The sequence below is a fragment of the Mugil cephalus genome, chromosome 10 (assembly GCF_022458985.1).
Source record: "Mugil cephalus isolate CIBA_MC_2020 chromosome 10, CIBA_Mcephalus_1.1, whole genome shotgun sequence".
Taxonomy (NCBI): Eukaryota; Metazoa; Chordata; class Actinopteri; order Mugiliformes; family Mugilidae; genus Mugil; species Mugil cephalus.
This window is the reverse complement of record NC_061779.1, coordinates 5866890-5890147: the sequence shown is the minus strand read 5'-3', so window position 1 is coordinate 5890147 and position 23258 is coordinate 5866890. Positions and strand designations below refer to the sequence as shown.

Below are 23258 nucleotides of genomic sequence, written 5' to 3'. Positions count from 1 at the left end.
ATTCTAAACTAACGCAATGATGCACAGGTGATTATCCATTAAAGAAAACATGATTCCTCTGTTAATATATCTCGACACATTCTCCGCAATAATAGCTATTTTTTTGCCAGCACAGGGAAATGTAAATGTTAATAGCAAACAGGAGTTAGGTTGTGATGCTGAGCCAGCAAAAGCATCACACCCCGATCAGCCACAACATTAAAACCACTGACAAGAAGAAGTAAATACCATTGATCGTCTTGTAACAATACAATATTCTGTTGGGAAACTTTTGTACCTGGCATTTGTGTGGATGTTACTTAGACATGTAACACCCACCTAGACCAGACCAGACACCCCTACCCCAGCAATGACATTCAAACAAACTCAACTCAACTCACAGGACCCAAAGCCCCAGAGGAAAAGACCCTCAGAAGACCCATGTCCATTCTCTGATGAGTCACAACTGTTTTGGAGACAAAAGTGACACAATATTAGGAAGGGGGTCATAATGTTGAGGTTGATCGGTGCACATAAAGCATTTGTTGACAGTTTCATCATTACGTGCTCATTTTGAGCTCCATTGAAAGAAGGACCCCAGAGACTCATAATAAAAACACATTTCTTCACATTAAGCCTTGGGATAAATAAAGTATCTATCCAACTACATTTACATATGGATATATGAAGCATGTAGTATGTGTGAACTACTCAACTATTAACCATGTCTTATTCATTTAACCAGTATGGGAACCTTGCAAAGCTCCATACATCCCCTCTTGTTCACAGCATGTAAGAAAATAAAAGATCACAACTGTGAGTGTAGAGGAGGGGTAAAGAGGAAGAGAAAAACGAGTCTGCAGTCGGCAATCTTTTGTCAAGAGCACGTATTCCCTCTGAGTTTCTGCTGCATTAGCACTTCTGAAAGTGTGCAGCTTTGACCTTGCTGGTGACCCGTGACAGTGTTTTTCCACCAGTGATTGCTTCCACACTGAGAGCATGTGCGTGTTCTTTCTGGTCTCTTGACCGAGGCGAGGCTTAACTAATGAGCTCTTTTGGCATCAGCAACTCACAACAACAATCCCGTGACCGCCCGACCCCTGTTATACACTAATGGACTCCACATTTGTACCCACTTTAGAAAAGAATAATACCGGGATGCTAAAGTGCTCCATATCAAAGTCAGAGCACATGCTTCTTCTCCGACAGGGTCTGAATAACTTCAACGTTATACATATGAATGGACACACCTCTGTATCGAACTTTTAGAAAAGGTCTTTTCAATTCTTTTTTGGTGTGAAGATGTGCTGCTGAAGACGTTCGGCTTCACATCAAAAAGATTGATGACCTACTCCTGTGTCTCTTTGAAAACATCCTGACAGAGTATAATACATCTCCACAACTAAAAACATGTGTTTCATCTTCAGGTCCACTGACTTCTCTGATAGTCTGTCAAATTCCCACATCCGCCTCCACCGCCCAATCCACCTTTTAACATTCATTCTCGCTCTAGCGCCTCCGTCCACTTTCGGCCCTAAAAGTCACTGGCTGGCGCCTGCAGCAGGGAGATAAATGGGAGCGAGTATGTCAGCTCCGAAAAATAGGCTCTCATCCAGTCAGGCACGGGGCAGGTGGACGGCAATTCAAATTTAATTGTGACTGTATTTCGTTCAAATTAAAGGTTTTATCGTGGTGTTGTGTTGAGTGCAAGCAAAATACACGATCAGCCATAACATTATGACCATTGACAGGAGACTTGACATTGACCACCTTGTGACTATACAATGTTCTGCTGGGAAGCTTTTGGACCTGATGTTAGACACGTACCACACACCGAGACCAGAGGTGCCCCCACCTCATAGTAATACCATACTTGATCAAAAACTGTGGGATGACCCAAAGATAGGACCCAAAGGCCCCCAGAATGTCCATTCTCTGATGATTCACAACTGTTTGGAGGCACAAGGGAGACCTACACAATATTAGGAGATAATTTTATGCCTGATGTGTGTAAATGAGATCTAAGGTCGCTTTCACATCTGACCAAGAGGACTCTGTTCGATTTGGGAGCTTTGTTTGTTTTTTGTTTTTTTCATTTATCATTTGGTTCGCTTCTGCTTTCACACTGCAATTTCTGAGCAACATCACGTGGTTGAAAGATGTAGGAGGGGAAATCCCTCCCTCTCAACTGGAAAAAACAGTCGGTCTAAAGTGTTTGTATTGTAAAGTGTATTTGTTATCGTTACAAATGCTTTTTTTCCACAAGGGGTTTATTTTTTTTTTCTAAATGTGCAGTAATATGCTGCTTTAAATAGCAGCATAAAACAACAACAAGTGAACATGACACGGTCCGACATACGCATCTTTCCAATAAAAGTTACACTGGTGCTTCACAAAATACAAGTGGAGGCTTTTCTAGAGTGGACGTTAGCCATAAGCAAGCCGTGTTGCAGCTTCAATACAACGGCTGTCAGTTGTTAACGATGAGATAAACTGCATATTGCGTCGCTTTCTGAATTTGGTCGTGTGTTTACTCCGCTGCACATTCACGCTGCCTACGAATCGCACCATAGTTTGCTTGAAAGTGAACCGAAACCACCGTCTGGTCCCCCAAGTGGGACTTGCTTGGTCCGCACCAGAGTTAGGTTGAGCTTTCACACCCACTCAAACAAAACAGACTATCGGAGGAAACAAACTCTGGTCCGTTTAAGGTGGACCAAACAGCTCTGGTGTGAAAATGATCTAAGACTGGAGGAACCCAAGACCCAGGCCCAGATCTCAACAGACAGCTGATACAAACACTGACAGCAGCGTCACCAGCTGACAAGCAGCTACGTCTTCAAAGAGCTGCAGTACGTGTCATTTTTTCCTTGAACTTCATAACTCACACTTGTCATCTCTCCTCAAACACTCGTTTTTCTACTGTTATTGTTAACCTGCATGAGCCGATATCGAGTCTCCTTGGATCAACTCAGGTGTAAGACATATTGACAGACAGATCCGGGGCATATAACAACACAGTGATGCCCTATCAAACCCAACAGCACAGAATATAACGTGGAGCCAGCCTCGGCTCAGATCCCAGCTCGTTGCTCAGTTGCTGGGTATTGTGCAGACCTCTACTCCCTCCACTCGCGCTGACATATCTGTTTCTATCCTTTATTGTTATTCTTTTGTATCGTGGCAGTGCTGTAAGTTCCATTAGGCAGAGAAAATGAGAGATAAGAAACCCGTCACTGCCATCGTCCTTCAGTTGTCCTGATAGCAAATGCGTGAGCCTCGATATCTTGCACGGCATGCCAGTTAAATTTGCAAATGTCTCAAATCTTTTCAAGAGGTTCTGTGTGTGTCTGCGGGTGGTTTGGCCTGAAGAAACTCGAGTGCGCTCTCTTTGATGTCCACAGCTTGTTTGGGATTTGCTGAAGACGGGAATATGAAAGTCTGACATTTCAAAGGAAGTGTCTTATATTTGTTTTTCGAAGGTTTTTAACGCCATGATGAGTTAGCATCATGGAGTTAGCATCATTTCTGACAACAGGCTTCAAATCATTTATGACAAATATCTGTTAATCATTTTGTTTTCACAAACTTTAAAAGCAACCACAGGCTGATCTGAATATCTATTTTCATCAGGACGAGAATAATGGCTAAAGAAAGATGAGGAGATTTAGGAGGAAATCATCCATGCCCTAACTTTTTTTTTTTTGTTTTTCTTTAACACACAGTAGTGCTTTCAACTGGTGAATCCACGCTGGCAATTCATGCTGTTAGACTACAGTGAGCTCAGGTTGTGAATGCTTGTTTGATAGCAGAACATCAGAGCACAGAGCTGACACTGAGCTGACAGTGAGGAAGAAAGTCCAGGAAAGTAGACAATGCCTTTGAATTCGTCCAGAGTTTACAGTGCTGGATTATTATTATGTTTTAACAGACTTGCAAATTTCTGCACAAGGCACGCCACAATTAAATTCTTTTTAGGGCACCAAGGACTTTTCTCAGCCCTGGTGGTGATTTAATGTAAAATAATTGGATCTGGTAACTGAATATTCAGCCAGACTTGCTTTTTTTGCAGACATCGTCTGGCAGCACATCAACCACATGAGTCAGATTTGGATTTATTAGTTGTAAAATACCATATTTCAACTTGATGAATGTCATTTATTCATTGGAAAGTTTGTGTTTCTGAAAGCTTATAACTAATCAGAACCATCGGCTTATAGCAAACAGTAAACTGACAAGCCAAAATGATGAAGCGAACGTATTCATGTGACAAATATTTTTCCATTTTTGATTTCTTTCTTTCATTTTAGATCACAGCAATCGTATTTTGCATTAATCAACGATGAGGGATGGCACATGCACATCTGCACAAATAGTAGTAATAATACACTGATATAAAACTTGAAAATGGTTGCAAAAGAAGTGGTTGTAACACTCCCCTTCACGAAAACACACTGGACGATGGGGGTTTTATACAGTCAGCCAAAAAGGCCATACATGGCCACCTCTCGTTGCCTCTCCACTACAAGGAAAATTCTCGGTGACCACCACCACTCTGGAAACCACCAGAAACTCAAGCCGCCACCCTCCAGAAGGAAATACAGAAGCTTACAATAGCAAAACAATCTGTTATCCTTGGACACTCAAATGTCAATTCTAATGACACCAATTAGGCATAACATTATGACCACCTTCCTAATATTGTGTATGTCTCCCTTGTGCCTCCAACACAGTTGTGAATGATCAGACAATGGACATGGGCCTTCTGAGGACGTCCTGTGGTGTCTGGTAACACGATGTTGTGAGTTGGGTTGAGAGGAGGGGCCTCTGTGGATCATCCCACAGATACTTGATCAGTTTGTGAGGTAGGGAATTTGGAGGCCAGATCAACACCTTGTGCTGTTCTTCATGTTTAAACCTAAACCATTTTTATGTGTGTGTCATCAGGGAGTGTCATTGCTATGGGGTAGAGGTGTATGGTCTGGTCTAGGTGGGTGGTACATGTCCACATGAATGCCAGGTCCAAACGTTTCCCAGCAGAACACTCAAGTGTTATAAGATGGTCAATAATCTTTACATCTCCTGTCAGTGGTTTTAATGTTGTGGCTGATCAGTGTATACATGTGCAATATCACCCCAATACATGTGCAATATCTTTAAGTGAATAGTGGCAGACTATCAGCACCATAGTAAAGCTGAAACGTCTTAAATCACTTGAACTGTCCCTTTCCATTAGTCCCTCTGTGAAAGTCTTTCTGCAGGAGAACCTTTTACAGCTGGACTGATTACAGCTGCTATAAAAAGGTCCAGAAAGACTGAACTGTTGAAAAGTACAGCAGTGGACCGTGGAGCTGTGCGTCTGACGGATAATATCTGGACAGTGAAGTGAAGTGAAGCCTGAACTACGGTGACCTTGGTGCTGAGGATGAAGGGGTGGAGTGGATGGAGCTGAGGAGTTGAAGCATCGCTGGAGCCCATCCTGACACATGCTGGGAGAGCGTGACAGAGACAGAGGGGTAGGAGATCAAATTAACTCCGCTTTGGCTCTCATCCTTTCTTGACGCACTCTGCCTCCTTCGTGCGCTCTCTCACACAGACACACAAACACCACACAGTGAAGTGGGTGTAGTTATACCGTACTTATTACAGCAGCTTATGATATAAACACTCCGTTTTACCTTTTGTCTCCCTACTTACTGTCTGTTTAGTGCACACACGCTGAGTCAAAGTTAAGCTTCGCTGTGTGTGAAGGTGATCCGGTCTGATAATGCTCAGCCGTCGACCGCATGGAAGAGTCGGGAAGTGCAGATAACAACATAGAAACATTGGCCCAAAAAGAGGCCGGACTGTTTATTGGGGTGTAGTTGGATAAACATTGTCAATAGGTGGTTTTCTTCCTATAAAGATAAACAGGTGTGAATCAAAGATAACGTGTCCAGGACATAAAGACGGGGGGAGGCAGCGACACTATTATTAGCTCCATAATCACGATGTGTGTGTCAAAGGCTTTCGAGATCAAACCATGACCTTCATAGCAGAGGAGAGTGTGTGATGCGTCGTTACTAGTATGAGGCCAAGGCCTTTGTTAAAAAAAAAAAAGGTGTGTGTCTCTAAAGATGTGAACATGGAACATTAATTTTCAAAGTAGACATACTATGTACCAGAAATGCATATCAAGTAGCATTACAAACATGTACAAACAGCAGGGATGTCCTGATTTAGCTAGTCCAGGCATTTTTAAAATGATGGGACCTGATCTGTGTTGGTCTGCTGCCAAGTCCACAGTTATTTTTTAAAGTCTGCTATGAATCAAAGCCACACCCTTCTCATTCCTCTTAGCGGCAAAGCTCGCTAAAACTTAAAATATATATATATATATCTTCTGTTTTAGTGGCGGTTGGCTGGCGTCAAAGCAACCAAAATTTTAAAACAGAAGAAGAAGGAGAATCAAGATTACGTGGCTAATCATGTCTACTGCGTAGAAGTACTTTACTCTGCACAATGAAGTCAGCCAGAGAGCAATCTGTAAAATATGCAGCGCTATAGCTTCCTTTACTCTTCTCTCAAAACGCATTCGAATTTCCTCAATGGGGATCAATAAAGCATTATCTCAAACCGCCTGTCTTCTCTGGTAAAAACGTGACGTTGTCGTCTTCAAAGGAGTGTCCTTTGTCCTTCAGATGTAGGTGGACTGCTGGATCGTTTCCTCATGCTGCTTCAGCGTGGTTAATGTTGTGAATACTTGAAGAGTCCTGCACATTACCACTTAATCACAGTGCTGAGGTTTTATATGTCTAGGAAGACAGAGGGTGAGCAGTGTGTTGGCAGAGTAGCAGCAGCAGCTCCGGTTCTCTGTCTGCGTCAGAGTGTGATACACTATCACTGTGGTTCCACGGGCAGACCATCGCATCTGCTCAGTCACACTGACATGAGGAGGATGATGATGATGTAGAAAACGTGCTTCATCCAACACCGCTTACAATAAACTAATGTTTAAGCTCAGCAGAATCTGTAGCTCACATTTGCTTGATAAAGACATTTTATCATTTTTATCAACATTTTAAAAAAAGAGAAAAACTCAAATCTCTGTGTCGTACACATCATTGCCGCTCACTTTATATCCACACACCAATGGCTATTTCATTTCCTGCTTGAGCAATTTATAGAGATTCACAGAATGTGATGCAATAAGTGAAATTTGTAAGTGATCCAGGGAAAGACACCCAGAATGCACAGGACAGCATTTCAGTCCACTGGGGAACGCAGACACACACGCACGCACACACACACACACACACACACACACACACACACACACACACACACACACACACACACACACACACAACCACTTCTTCCTCAGGGTACAATTACCTCATCACGAAGTCTGAGTCCACAGTGATTAGCATTACAGCGACTCATTAAAAGTCATTATTCAGATAGAATGTCCATTGACCTTCCCTCACAATTGGTTACATTACACTGTTCACATCTCTCGGTGTGTGCACCCAAACACAATGTCCATTGCAGTTTAATGAGAGCGTTTTCACCTTTGGCTTTTCATGCAGCTATAATACTCATTTTACTCAAACACACAAATGCCAGGTCTACAAGTTTCCCAGCAGAACACTGAACTGTCACAAGATGGTTTAAACGTTATTTACTTCAGGGGTTTTAATGTGGTGGCTGCTCGGTGTATAACGTACAGTATGTGTTGAAAACTTTAAGAAGAATTTAATAAACTAGTCTAGTAATCTAATGACATTTCACTAAATTCATTCAATTGTGGCTTTTGTTATGTTTAGTTAAGTCTTAAAACAACATATGATCAGTCTGGAGGATGTAGTTCGTGACCCTGGTAAACTGTAGGTGGTAAACCAAGGCCCCGGACTAAAATGGGATTGTTTATCATCAATATCATCATTTTATCCTATTTTGTCAAAATTCACACACGCATGTGTGAATTCTTGGGTTATGGTCACCACAGTGCCCTCAATCAATCAAACTGTAACCATCTCATTGTTGAGTTCAAGTGATTTGAGCTAGAAGAAGAAATTCCCTCATTGCATTCATAAGAACTTACATAAAGACGTGATAAAATATGCATAGTTTTAAGTATATATTGCAAATATTTGATTCTGCTCTCTGAAGCACGTGATTGCAGCACCACTGTTACCAATCAGAGAGACAGATGAAGTGTCTTGTTCTTGCACGTCATGCTGCTCACATGTGCCTTAAATTGCCCCCCGGGGAAAAATAACGTCTTCAGAATCTGTGTCTGTTGGTATTTTTCACCATCTCCAGACAGTGGAAACAGGCACAGAAAAGCAAACATCTGGAATGAAAGCATTTGAATGAATATGCTAATTAAATTGCGGCAAAGACTTCATTTTAACATAAAAAAAAAAAGGAAAATCTATTTCTGTGGTAAGATTGCAAACTTACTGCCTGGTAAAAATTGCTAAAAACACATTTGAGGGGGAATCTGGACTGGATTCCAGGATAAGCTCAGATAACACAATGGGATGTAAACATTAAAACATTAAAACCTTCTGGAAACAAATATCATTTTCACAAATATGTCTGATTACTGTAGACTGGGCCTGACTGGACATATTCACAAACACCTCCAGCCTCTTCAGGATCAATATGAGTCTCCCATAGCAAGTTACATGTGTTTTATTTTTGTGTTTCCTGTCATGACATGATAAAGATTGGGGGGAAAAAAGTATCAACAACAGAGCTGTTGCTGTGAGGTTGCACCAGTGTCCACTTGTTTGCTTCAACAGCACAGAGAGAAGAGGAGAGACATTGACGTTAGCTCTTTCTCTGGCTGAGATTGTTCCAGTGTCAGGGTGTTTATTATAGTGGGACATGTATTTACAGTACTGTGGAGCCAAGTTAAACTATTTAGAACAGCTTGTTAGTCTCCAGTTGATTTAAAGTCTAAATTTGATACTCCAATTTCAAAACTACATCTACAGAGAATCAGGCATCAAAAGAAGGATTTTAGCACATAAAATAACAACAACATCTGGCCTGCAAAACTCTAGCCTGGGTGGAGTAACTCACCCAGAACCGAACTGAAATGATGAATGAGAGTAAAAGAAGAGAGTACTCATAGTCCCTAGAAACACCGAGGACAATGTGTTACCTTTATGTATCACAGCAGCTGATGCAGCTGTAGTTCTTTCACTGCCTGTTAAGCTGAGGACACTTGACAAGATTGTTTTGCTAGATTTTACCCACAGTTCCTAGTTGGGCAAAGTCGGCATGGGTAGTTAGCCCAAATCTTTGAATATTTTGAGACGATTCTGGACGCAACTGGGTGGTGTGATCACCGACCCAACTGCAACCACATGCTGTCAATGAGCCAATGAAAAAGAGAGGGAGGTGACATCATAAGATGACAGGAAGTAGAGGGAAAATGAACTAGTCCAGTTGTGGCAAGAGTGCCTGTATAATGTTGGCTGAAGTGCGTATCACAACTTTCGCGCTTGTGAGAGTTTGCACAAGAGCTTGATGTGACGTTTGTGTGATGTGTAGCCTGTGATCCCTCGCCAGGTCCCAGTCTTTCAGTCGTCATACAAAGATCTGCTGCAGCCAGTCTGTTTTTTCACTTTTTCAGTGACATTATGATTTGTCATGGTCTGACTGTATAGATGTGGGTGTGTGTGTGCGTGTTTTTGTACAGCTATCTTTCTGAGGACCAGTTTGAGCTTCACACCATCAAGTGAGGACATTTTGGCCGGTCCTCACTTTTTTATGAGGCTGTTTGAGGGTTAAGACTCAGTTTTAGGATAAAGGTTACAATTGTGTTATGGTTAGGGTTAGAGTAAGGGGTAAATAAGGCTTTGTCGCACTCCGACAAATGCGGATATCTCAAGAACCCCAGGTCAGATAGCCTTGAAACTACGTTCTACCCCCTAAATTTGGCCACGAGCTTTGCGCCAGTCCAACGTGCTCAGTCGGACATAATTCAACCACGCTGAACACATTGGACTTGTCCTGTGGAATGGAGGGTCGTAGAGACACAGGACAAGTCCAGTGTGTTCCTCGTGGTCGAATTATGTCCGACTGAGCACGTTTCCAAGTCTCTATGACTTTCCATTCAGGAGTTATTCAAGTTCAAAATCTCCCCATAGGAAATTAATGGAGTGACCAATTTTGAAAATTTCCCTAGGTGTCGAGACCAAAATGCTCCCCCCAGAATGTTGTTAGGAGAACGTTTAGGGTTTGGCATTCAGTTGAGATCCTTGGGGTAAGGGGCTAGGGAAAGCATTATGCCACTGAGTGTCCTCACAAAGATACAAACTTATGTGTGTGTGTGCGTGTGTGTTTGGGGATACTCCTACAGGCACTGATGTTCTCGGGAAGCAGAGTGTGACGTGTTGGAGGCAAGTCAGAGAAGTCTGTGCAAGTCTAGTGTCTCATGGATTGCAGAGTGCCCAGGGCACAGCATCGCCTCACCAATAAGGGCAGCAGGAAAGCAGAGTCCCTGCAACACCATCCGCTACACACACAAATGTAAGTTCTTACTCTTCTACAAAATGAATCAGTACTGAACTGTTGCGAAGTTTAGAATCTTAAAAACTCTTCGTGTGACTTTTGAGTCATGAAGTGTCACAGATTTCATCATGCCACAAACTTCCCTCACAGCCCAAACACTGTATATTTGGCGAGCGATCCACTGAAACAGGGAAACATACCAATTAAGAATAAAGTGGTAAATCCTTTCCTATGAGGCAGCGGTATTGGCATCTCTAGGTCTGTGTGCGTAAGAGTCAGAATATGAGACGCAAAGTTTTCTCTTAATGAGTGAGCCGGAGGGTTTTTAAAGTTTGGCTCTATCATATTCCCTCTGATCGGGTCTGATCAGAACATCACACAGAGTCATGAGAGAGGCAAGGAGGAGGAGGAACTGCTCATTTCAGTTCAAATCATTGAGGGAATAATGAGCTTAAACCTGACAGCAATCACGGTTTATCTTGCCACCTCCTTGACATTGTGAAGTCAAGGGCTAATGTGCATTAACCCTCCAAGCACTGTAGGAGTAACTGGATATTTTTGTTCATTCTACACACATCACTCTGACACTGCAGAAGATTGATCAGCCACAACATTAAAACTACCGACAGGTGAAGTAAATCACATTGACCATTATAGGTTGGTATTCTTCATGATAAGATATGCCTTTATTTTTCCCCACAGTGGGGAAATTCTGGATACGATACGATACTTCAGTCACAATTTTGCGATATATTGCAATATTCTACATATTTCACTGAGAAATGTTAAACGCAGCTTAAAATACAATACAATACAATCAGATGACAATAAAAAGTCAAAAAACAATATTAATCAAAATGATCCATTTCCAATTTACTGCATTTGTACAGAAAAAGTGGTGGTGGAGGTGCAGAAGTTGTTCAAGCTCGGTCCAAAACATGACATTTTCTTTTTTGTTTAAAAATCGATACCGTATCGGAAGAAAAACGCGGTATATTGCCATATCGAGATTTTTTCCCCACCCCTATTGAACATCCTGTGACAATACAATGTTCTGCTGGGAAGCTTTTGGACCTGGCCACCTAGACCAGACCAGACTCCCCCACCCCATAACAATGACACTCTTTGATGGCAGCAGCCATCCCCAGCAGGATGCAGCCTGACACAGACACACAAAAACGGATTGGGAGCAACTAAAAAAAAACAAGGAAAGCAGCACAAGGTGTTGACCTTGATCCCAAACTGATCAAGTATCTTTGGGATGATCCACAGAGGAGCCTCCCCTCAACTCATAAGACCCAAAGGCCCCCACTCACATCATTTTGTTGCCGGACACCACAGGACGCCCTCAGAAGGCCCATGTCCATTCTTTGATGAGTCACAACTGTTTTGGAAGCACAAGAGATACTGTACCTACACAATATGAGTCACAATGTTATGCCTGATCGGTGGAGGAATTCGTTATATTTTAATTCCTGTGTGGTACCAACTTGTCTATTATCGGCAGTTTTTGCGGCTTGTGTATTTTAGTGATCATTAGTGTGGCTTGATTCCCGTCGGTTTGAACAGCTGGCCCAACACACAAGCATCAGACCTTGAAAACTAACAAATCCATATGTCCTCACCAGAGATGACAGTGCTGTGATAAGAGAAAAACTTATTTAAATAGGATAATTTTTTTTTCCAAATGTCAGAGAAAGGAAATAGGGATTAAAAGGAAAACAGACAGAAAGTGAATAAAAAAAAACAAAAACAACCAAATCCCAATACAATCTCCTCCATAGGGACAATAATTTAGAGATTATTTAGATATTGGTCTGTTAAGTTTGTTTCTCAGGGAGACCAAGGATGTTTCTGGGTTGGGTTACAAAGATGTGAAATTAACACTTTTCTTTTATATGCTGATTACACTAATTAAGCCAAACAGAAGTTTAAAATCTAAAGAAAATGGGTCTCAATATTTTTTGGATGATCATAGGAGTCAGGCCACAGTGCAGCTGGGCCACAGTTACAGCTCGCATTGTGTAGCTGATGCCTCCAAAAACAAAGGGGCCTTAACTGGGAGGAATAATGGAGAGAAAAACGATAAGGAGGAAAAAAAGATAACAAAGCAGGACTTCATTTATTTTACTGCTGAAGCAGGTCAATCAATGTTAACGCGGTGATATGAGTTTCTTCCCCCAAGGCATCTCTCGAACTCACTGAAACGGCACTGAACATACATGACACACACACCCACAGCCACCATGATATCATAGCCTATACTGAGTCCTTTGCATCCTTTGCACACACTATGTGACTGATCGGTCAATCACCCACTCATACTCGGTTAGTCTGCTCAATAGCCCGTGCTGCTCTCTGTTTTTGTGTACTGTCTTTTATAAATGTCTTGCAAGTGTTTTGTACTGTCTGTATTGTATTATTTATCTTTGCACTGTCGGCACCGTTTGCACCGTTTTGTATTGTCTGCATACGCTTGCATAGTTTTTATCACGTTTTTCAAAGGCTTGATACATGGCAGCAAGATTCTCCATACAGGGACAGATAACAATTGACACAATTACGTAACCCTAGGCAACAGATACAGGCAACAAAAAACACAAAAATATCCTAGTGGGGGTCATTATCTACCTTTATATAATCCCAAAACCTGTCCCAAGGAGTTGCCCCCTCCCCCTTGTCGTGATTTAATCTACTAATCATACAGTCGTAAGATGCTGTTTCATCGCACACACACATTCTTTCACCCGTGCAATTTGTGTTGCCTTCCAATGTCTCAAAATGACTCGACAAGCTGTCGTCGTACCCACCGAGATTACCGAAAAAGGACATTTGGTTACATTGGGTAACTGAGATTTATCCCCCAGTAGGCAGAGCTCTGGATTTTAGGAGATTTCTGTTCCGAGCCAGTTACTTAAAATATTTAATATCTGAGTCCAGAAGGGTCTGATTAAAACACATTCCCACACACACAGTGAAGGAAAGTTCCATTTTCTTTTTTGCATGTCCAACACAGGAAACCCAAAAGTTTTATCTTATACATATATATAATAATATATATTATACAATCTAGATAGTGTATAATAGTACATATGTAATACGTTATATTCTGCAGGTTTACCCCTTGCCTCTCTCACATATTTACCACAACTAGCCACAATTGTTGCCCATTTATGATCTTCAATCTCTCCAAGGTCCCTCTGCCAAATTGTCTTTATTTGGTTGGAGTCATTGCTGAGAGAAAAATGAGCAATTCTGTAAAATTGTGAGGCTTTTTGTTTTCCAAGTGGAAGTTTCATGTATTCTAGCACATGCACACTTTCTTCTCAGTTCCTTGTACTGCACTGGTGACTGTTTGAGCGAATGAATAATGCAATTATAAAGCACTTTGAGCGTCTATGGTAAAGCACTATATAAAACAAATGCCTTATTATTATTATCATTATTATTATTATTATTATTAATAAAAAAACTCTTGGATGTTGGTTATAGAGGTGGTTAGCTTTAAATTTCTCAAAATTGGGTACGAGTTTTCCTAGAGGTACTGCAAGTGATCCGTGAGAATTTTTGTGAGGCAAAATACAGGCTGACCGGGCGCCCTGTAACACACTGAAACAGATGTGCAACATGCCCCAAGACCCTGAGACACGCACACACTCAACCACACACGGTATAACAGATGGGAACAAATAACACTCTCCCTTCACGTGCAAACACACACACACACACACACACACACACACACACACACACACACACACACACACACACACACACCGACAGACACCTGACAGGTTATATGGCAGAGATGGATATTGATGGAGGTGTATGTTTTGTCACGACTTCTCTCTATTGCTGCACTAATGAGGCGACACACAACCAGTTCAACAAGGTCAAAGACAAGTTCATGAATTACTAACCCACATCCATAAATAACCACCGCGTATCAGCACAGACCGTCAGTCAGGGGCCGGGAAGAATTTGCTCAATATCCATATATCTGTGTGATGTGACACGGCGGATCAACTAAGAGCACATTCACGCAGATTCACGTGAGATTCTTCACAAAAGGTGCCTTCGGTATGTCGTCAGTAAAATCTAAAACAAGCACATCCGTGTCTTAAGAACTGACAAAGAAAATCAGATTTATGTCAAGTCAAGAAGAAAAGACATCAAATGAGTTTTAGAGAATATAAGCCTTTCTTTTGTGTCATATATTAATAACTTTTTTTTAAGCTCCTGCAAAATCACTGTCTATTCACTTCATTAGACCTTTGGTTGGGGGCAAAAATTGTCCAAAAAAAAAATGGTAAATGGTCTTGCTCTTATATAGCGCTTTTCTACCTACTCAAAGGTACTCAAAGCGCTTTTACAGTCAGAGACACATCCACCCATTCGCTCACACAAGCACACACACATGCGCCAGTTGCACTGGGAGCAACTGGGGGTTCAGTATCTTGCTCAAGGACACTTCGGCATATGGCACACTCGGGGGATCGAACCGCTAACCCTTCGGTTCATGGACAATCCGCTCTACCTACTGAGCCATAGCCAAATAATTTGGAGGCCAGGTCAACACCTTGTGCTGTTCTTCTCCTGCTGGATGCTGCCATCAAGGAGTGTCATTGCTATGGGGCGGGGGTGTCTGGTCTGGTCTAAGCGGGTGCTACATGTCTAAGTAACATCTACATGAATGAATGAACACCAGGTCAAAAAGCTTCCCAGCAGAACAATGTAATTGTCACAAGATGATCAGCGTTATTTACTTCAGTGGTCATAATGCTGGTGTATGCTCTTTTAAGTGACATTTTTTAAATTAACATATGGTTGTTGCTCTATGTAGCATAGCCTACTTAATGAGACTTATAAGCTGCGTCACCTATTACATCACCACCACTGAATATGCACCTGCTTGTTTCTGTAATATTGTGCTTCCCTTGAAGTACAAACACAGTTATTTATTCATCTTTGGACACTACTTTGGATCACTGACCAAACTTTACCACAGTTTGGGCTGTTTTATGGGTGTAAGTTCTGTGTTGATAGCCACCTAATTCAGTCTTTATATTTTTTCTGCATCTAGGGAAACCACAATCTAATCAAGCACCTAAAACTGCAAAAGCTTAATGTATTTTATCCGTCATGCACCATAAATTTTATCTTTTACTAGTATCACTCATCAAAATGTGCCATGTTGTGTCTTTTGATTATTTAAAAAAGACTAACATGTGCACACTTTGTCTGGAGAATATCAGCTGCACTATTTTAATAATCCAACAACAGACAGCCCCTGAATGATGAGGTGAATGGTCACCTCAGTGATCAGATAAAGACTCTTCTATCTTCTTATTTAAAGACCCACTAAACGCCACCATAGTGACACTGCCAGTAAATCTGTGATAAAAACAGTAATTACAGGACCTGTTTTCCAGAAATGTTCTGTTTTTAGCTTCTGAGAAAAGTCGCAAACGAATGAATTCATGTCACTTCTTTGAATATCCTGCAGAAAGAAGTAATCTAATACGGTAACGGGTTAATAAAGGACCTCTCACCTTACCATACTTCATTTGACTTGCTAATTAAAAACTGCCGTTATCCTGGCGTTTCATTAAAAACACTGTATGTTGAAAGTAAGAAGACATTTGTGTGTGTGTGTGTGTGTGTGTGTGTGTGTGTGTGTGTTTTATATGTAAATGCAAATTGGGCTGCACAAAGTTTGTGAATGTGTACGTGTGTCGCTTGTGATATTTCGACCTGAATCCTCCTGCTGCAGTGCTGATAAGCATGAGAGTCATCACACACTGTGTCTACAGTACTGTGATGCCACACTGGGACTGGGACAGTTTGCATTTTAACTGTAAACAAAAACTGAGCGAGGAGCACGGATTTGAATAAACAGCAGCAATAATTAAATATCCTGCATGTGTCGTACATTTAAGTCTCACTCTGACGGATTATAGAACCTTTCTAGGATAACTAGCCCAAACAAGTAGAGGAGCGAAGAAGGAAAGAGGTGATGTCTTAATGTTCTGTCTGTTAAAAGTAAGGCTCTATCGATGCACCTAATTGATTTGGTATTGAGTTGTTTCATTGATTTCTGAGTTCAAGATAACGGGACAGAATTTGATTTTGGTGTGTGGACCTTCTTTCAGTTGTAGGTAATGAAAGCACTCAATTACATCTTACTGGCTAAAAGGAAAGAGAATAAACGTTTCTTTGTAAGCACTTTTGTTTTTGAAAGTGTGTTTCACAAAAACATTAGAAAAACAATAAAACTCAGAGAAGAACTTAATTAAAATCATCTCAATTAAAATTCACTTATCTCTTTAAAACTGAAAGGATCGCCGGTGATCCGTTAAAGCACGCGGTATTTAAATTACTGTAACTCACAATGGTTTCCACTATTGACAATATTCAAAGTGTGGCTGAACACTGGGGAGTTGTGCTTTTGTCTGGAAGACCTTCGTGACATCTCAACTTCGCTTTTACCAACAAATTTAATGGTAGATTATTTTTAGTTTTTAAAACATTTTTTCAAGAAAGTGCAAATTCCCAGTGTTCAGCCACACACTGAATTTTGTCCATCTGTGAGTTACGATAATTCATATAGCGCAACCTTTTTTTATGGGTAGGCAGAGGTTTAGGTCTTAAAGCAGGGGTGTCAAACTCATTTTAGGACTAAACTTGCAAATAACGACAACTCCAAATGTTTCCCTTTGCTTTAGTGTAAAAAAAGTACAGCTACATGTAATGAACAACTGTAAATTTCTTAAGATACGCGAGTGCAATTTGTTATTTTATAGAAATTTTCAGCTAATAGCTTCAGTGTAATTTTTGCAAATTCATCCAATGAGCCAGATTAGACCCTCTGGTGGGCCGGTTTTGCCCCCTGGGGCTTATGTTTGACACTCCTGCCTTAAAGGGTTAAAACTCAAGTAAAAACCAGGAAAAGCTCTCCAATAAAAGCAGTTTTAATTATCAGTTATAGAGAGAAGACACAGACAGCGCACACCCTGTCACAAAGGGGGAACATCCTCTTAGAAATTAAAGCAATTTATTTTATTTTATTTATCCGTACACCGCTTCATCTTCAAAGCACCTGAAGGTTATCACTTGGTTAACTATGTTATATGGAATCAAAGGAGTGACACAGTCACAGCTGTACACGAGCACTCACTGAGCCCAAGGCCGTGGCCAAGTGCCTATTGATCAATCACTCATCCATTTAAAAAGTATATTCCAGATTAAATCAGTTTATCCGCAGTGAATTTCCTGTTAGGCGGGTGGATGAGCTGCGGCTGTGTTCGAAAACTATGTGAATTTATGTTTGTAGAAGACAGCGTTCAGCACGTGCACAGCTCTTCTGTAGGGCAGCAGCATTTTGCAGAATTAAAGGCAATCGATTGCCTGAGCGCACGTTCTTTAAACAATTCCTGTCACGTTTCCAGCGTCTGATTGTCTCACCCTCTCCTGAAGAGGTTATCTAGAATAAATTGAAGTGGCGCTCAACGGTTCGAGTCAACGGTTTTAAGGATAACCACAGGGTCAACATTGACTATCAAGACTCCCATCTCTTCTTCAATTTATGGCTTGGTGCGCTCTCAAAGGCTCCCACAAACAGGATGCTAAATATCCACGGTGGCTGTTTCCTAGGTGACTCACAAAGAGGGGTCATAGATTTACGAGTGGGCTGGTTGATGAAAATAGATATTAGCCATATGAAGTAGAATAATATGAGTGCACATTCTACAGACTAAAGCATGCTACTAGAGATGATGTCAAACACATGTGTCAGACAGTAGAGGGCGATGTTTTTCCATTTTTATGTTGTTTCATTTTAAATCAATTCCAAATCTAAATTCTCATAAATGCACAGTAATTCACATTAACAGCACAGTTTGACAACTAAGAATTTGCTGAGAGTTTTTATTTATTTATTTATTTTTAACTTATCGGGCCTGAAGGTTATTCGTGATGTTCATTGAACAAAACCTCACTGTTACCCTGAGGCAACATTTGCCTTTGAATGTGTTCTCTCCCCTTACCCCCATCAGGCTCTCACTCCACATATAATAAAGGTCAGGACTGCTTATGTGGCACCCTGAGGTGGCCGATAAAAGACACCGCAAAGTCACGGCTGAGTCAACTCCGGGCATAGACCATTACAAAGACTTGGCTGTGGTGTACTGGCTCCAATTTTAGTGAATAAGGTGCCAAATCATCCATCTACCTCTTGCTGATCATGTGAAGAGAACATGAAGCTTGGTTAATACTCCTCCAACAGGTCTAAAGGAGACTACGCCGTATCACTGCACACAGATAAAAAGCATTTACGCCTGTGCCCTGGTGTTATCGACATTATTCTGATTACACCACTTTAAAGCTAGGCTGCTACTACCCTGTACTTCACACAATGACAAGTGGAACTGAGCGACCCATGATGGAGTTGAAGTCAATGTGGATCAACTGTTTGTTTCACTGAAATCACAGGAGAACAGAACAGAGAGAAGACATCTGAGTAGATTGCGTGCAGGAGGCAGACCCCTGACCTTTCATTCTGATACATAAAGATACGTACCACCCACCTAGACCAGACCAGATGCCCCCCACCCCGTAACAATCCTTGATACCAGTAATGCTCACACACAAAAATGGTTAAGGAGCAATTTGAAAATCATGAAATGCAGCACAAGGTGCTGACCTGGCCTCCAAATTCAATTCAAGTTCAAATATCTTTGAGATGATCCACAGAGCCCACTAACAACATTCTGTTACCAGACACCACAGGACACCCTCAGAAGGCCTCACAAACTGTTTTGGAGGCATAAAGGAGACCTGCACACCATTAGGAAGGTGGTCAGAATGTTATGCCTGATTGGCCTGTTTCGATTATTAGATTAACCTGTAGTTGCTCCAGAGCTACATGAGTCAGCCCGGAACATATATATTTTAAAAAACTCAATTTTAAGTTTTGCCTTTTGTAATTAACTTCGTCCCCAAGTGACCGCAGCGAGAGCTTGTTAAAATGCAATTACAATAGATCACCAGGGTTGCCTCATAGGGTATGTATCGTACGTGTGTCTGAGGACAGAAGTATGTGACGTAATTTCACATTGACTGCTTAGTTTAAACCCAACAGAGGTTTGTCTTAAAAATGTGTTTGGACTATTTTTAGAAAGTCAAGTGTGGCTCAGGAGACGAAACCTGAACCCTCCAGTCAATATTATCTGAGAACAGTTATTTAAGTACGTACACTCAGAACTCTGACACTCATGTGTCTACTGTATTTCCTCTAATAGTGACCGATGCCTTCATTTATTACTCAGCTACACAGAATACCCGGCCATTACTGGAGGAAGGCCTTAGAGGGAGGCCTTAATTTCAAAAACCCTTTGTTTCAAAATGGTACGTACCGGTATATTTGTTTTCCTACCATTATTAATTTTTTTTCACTTACACCATGCACCACGTACACCATGCAAACAACAATTAATAAACGCTTAAGCACGCCTTGCTTCCTGACAACAATGGTTAACACCCACACATTGTTAAGGAATCATTAAGCATAAAAAAACCTACAGTAAGCAAGTATGAGAGCAAGCCAGCACGTACTGGAGAGAAGAACAATTAACTCAGATTGTGACACAATCAAACCTATCTGAGGTCAAAAGGTGAAGCATATTCAGCTTGCCTCAAAACACTCAAGAACAATGCACAGCCAGCGGCATTAGGCAGAAAAAAAGTGTTTCAGTGTGCAAGGCTAAACGACGCATGAAAAGAATGCAGCAGACAGACATCAAATAAATTTGGAATACGCACAACACGCATGGCAAGAGTATGAAAAATAAAATAAAACCAGAACAGGTGGAAGAGGGGGTGTTCGGCACAGCATATAACGTATGAATAGGCATGATCAGTACCAAATAGAAGGTAAACATACGACTTGTCTCCATTTCCTTCAGTTTGTGTTGTGGTCGTGTGTGGTTTTAGGTTGTGGAAATGAGGTTAGCGAGTGGATGACAGGTGTTGGCACTGAAGCAACTGGAGCAGGGGCGACACCAATATGGGCTTGGGCAGTCTCGGATGTCTGTTCCCAAAGTAGAAGTTATGGGAAGCAAGAGGAGGAGAAGAGGTGGGAACTGATGAAGCAGCAACAGAGGGACTAACGGTGGAGAAAAGTGAAACGACAGAGGATGTCGGAATGAAAGAAGAGGAAAAAATTAGAAGCAAATCTTAGGGCGGACAGAGACGAAAATTACAGGAAATGTAAGATCCACAAAAATAGCTTCGTATGATGCCAACAAGCTTCTTGGGGAGTAGCAACTGCTTTACATAGTGATGACCCTGATCTGCTGGAAAGACTTAGCAGTGGAGGGAAGGAGGGAGGAGCAGACAGTTCAGGGTGTTCTGATCTATTCTCGTCGTGACCCTGCCACCCCCCCCCCCCACCATCGTACCCGCTTTCCGCGATACCAAACCTCAGGACCGCCCTTCAGAGAGTGGTCACGCTAAGTCTTCGTAAACCAAAGTCCTAGAGAACAAGCTAGTGCATGAAGATTCTTCACTCTCTCATTAGCATCGAGCATACACTTGAGTTGCTTGCAGGCAGACTCACTGTCCACTGATATGTGTGCACAAACACTGAGCACAGATAGATATGAAGCCTATGGAGTCCACCCCCAGAGAAAATCCACCACCACAAAATGATTTCATTTGCCACGAAAATGGTTTGGCGTGGGCTGCAACATACAGTATGTATAAATAAATAAATAAAAAAGAGTGTTGATGATGAGTAATAACTCATGTCTTTGGAGACACAAGAGAAGCACAGATGCCTGAGATAAAGATGAGAAATATTCTCATGTGAAAACACACACAATCTCTGTTCGTTTCTAATCATAACAAGTTTAAAAAGCTTTGTCACTGACAAGGAATTGTCTACTTCTTACATGTCGGTCATCGGAGAATGAAACGGTCGCTGTAATTACAAACTGTTCTCTGAATGATTTCAAGAGCCGTTCATTTAACTTCTTCTTCTATAAAAACTTGCTTAGATTGGATTTCTGTCAGCACATTTGCAAAAACAATCATCTGGAGCATCTGTAAAAACCACAATTACCCATAAAAGACTGACCATGAACATGTTAATACAGAATGGTTTCCCTTCCTTGAGCACTTGAAGACAAAAGAAGCACACACATAATGCACAGAGGACGCTGACATTGGTCTACTTAATCTTATTTGGCTTCATTTCCTCTCACACTTCAACACTTCCCATGTAAATATATCCTGTTTCCAACGATTTAGAGGACTTTTTTTTCTTCACTGCTTTTTTCCCACCAAACGAGAGCTGGGTCCCTACAACGTGTCAACAGACTTAGGTCCCCAGAGCATAAGTAATACAAGTACACACACACACAGTCAGACTCATCTCATGAGTGACAGTGCAACATTACAACATCCATAGGGCAGATCTGCTTTGCCTCGCATTTTCTAACAGTTCAGTTTATGATATCAGTATTTTTATTTGGCTTCAAGCTTCACTATTAATTGGTTTTTATCATATATACAAAAAAGAGTCAGATGCAACTATTCATTAAAAAAAAAGGAGAAAACAAAAGGTAACGAGAATGCAACTTTCAGTTGTACGGTATTTTGACAATGACAGCCTTCTCATTTTACCTTTTCCAATGGCTCCCCCTTTTGACAAGGCATAGGAATTGATGCATTTGGAGTAAAAACTACCACAGAGAGCTGAATATGTCATCTCCTTCCTCAAAATTATTCGTGTTATGCGTATGTGACAGTGACTGTGTTGCTTTGTCCGTTGTAGGTGAGTTCTTATGTACGAATGTTGTCAGTTTCTGTGATTTTTGGTTACCTGAAAGTCGGTGCTGCTTGGTGCTCACTCTGTTGGTGTTTTGGACCGTGCAGCAGAGGTGGAGCATGGCGAACATGGTGAGGATCATCACCACACTCTGAAGCAGCAGAGTCAGCTCAAACTGCTTCCCTATCCTGCAAGAAAGAGACCAAAGAACACTATACCATTTTGGATACTATGACATTAATATGGTTTTCCAATAAACAAGGCATGGGGCAAAGCCAAAATGAGAAGCAGAAAAATGCCAGAAAAAAACAAAAAAAACAAAAAACAGAATTAACCTCCTGAGACCCAGGCTTTTGTTTAATTTCTCCAAGGGATCAGTAGGACCAAAGAAATATAAAAACTAAGCATCATCTTTCAACAGGAAGTAGTAGTTTTTGGAAAAAACAAACAAAAAAACAAACAATGTCCTCATATGTGGACACTGGGATTATTTCAATATTTATATTATAATAAAGTCACTAATGCGTGACAAAATATAAAACTGTTTATTTTAATACCTGTACATGACTGAGCAAAACCAGAATTGTGAACAATGAAGTTGTAGCGTCCTCAAACGAGTACTTGCTAATTAGCGAGGTTGTAGCTTGTTGTTATTGATAAAATTTGTTAAATTTGCATGTCATATCAAACTGGAAACATTAATAAGCATAAATAAATACGTTTAACCATAGAATTTGATGGGGTTTTGTTCCTCATCCACTTTTGCCCTGTGGTCGTCTGTAGAATGAATCCACTGAACTGCCAGCTATCATGTCTTTACCAACTAGTGTACTGACCATTTGCTACCACTAGATGGCAGACTAGAGCGTCCACTAACGAGGACGATGGGTTTAAATGGAGCAGGGATGCAATACAACACAGGGTCTCAGGAGGTTAAACTGAA

General features: G+C 41.2%; 1 protein-coding gene across 2 annotated transcripts in view; it reads right to left on the bottom strand.

Moving 5' to 3' along the window:
* si:dkey-246g23.2 (solute carrier family 66 member 2) overlaps positions 1-23258 on the bottom strand; it is a 50185-nt gene that overhangs the window by 23433 nt on the left and 3494 nt on the right. For both annotated transcript variants that reach the window (XM_047597184.1, XM_047597183.1), the window contains one exon: positions 22370-22503. In XM_047597184.1, the coding sequence (XP_047453140.1) occupies positions 22370-22503 (134 nt within the window). The remainder of the gene's footprint in view (positions 1-22369; positions 22504-23258) is intronic.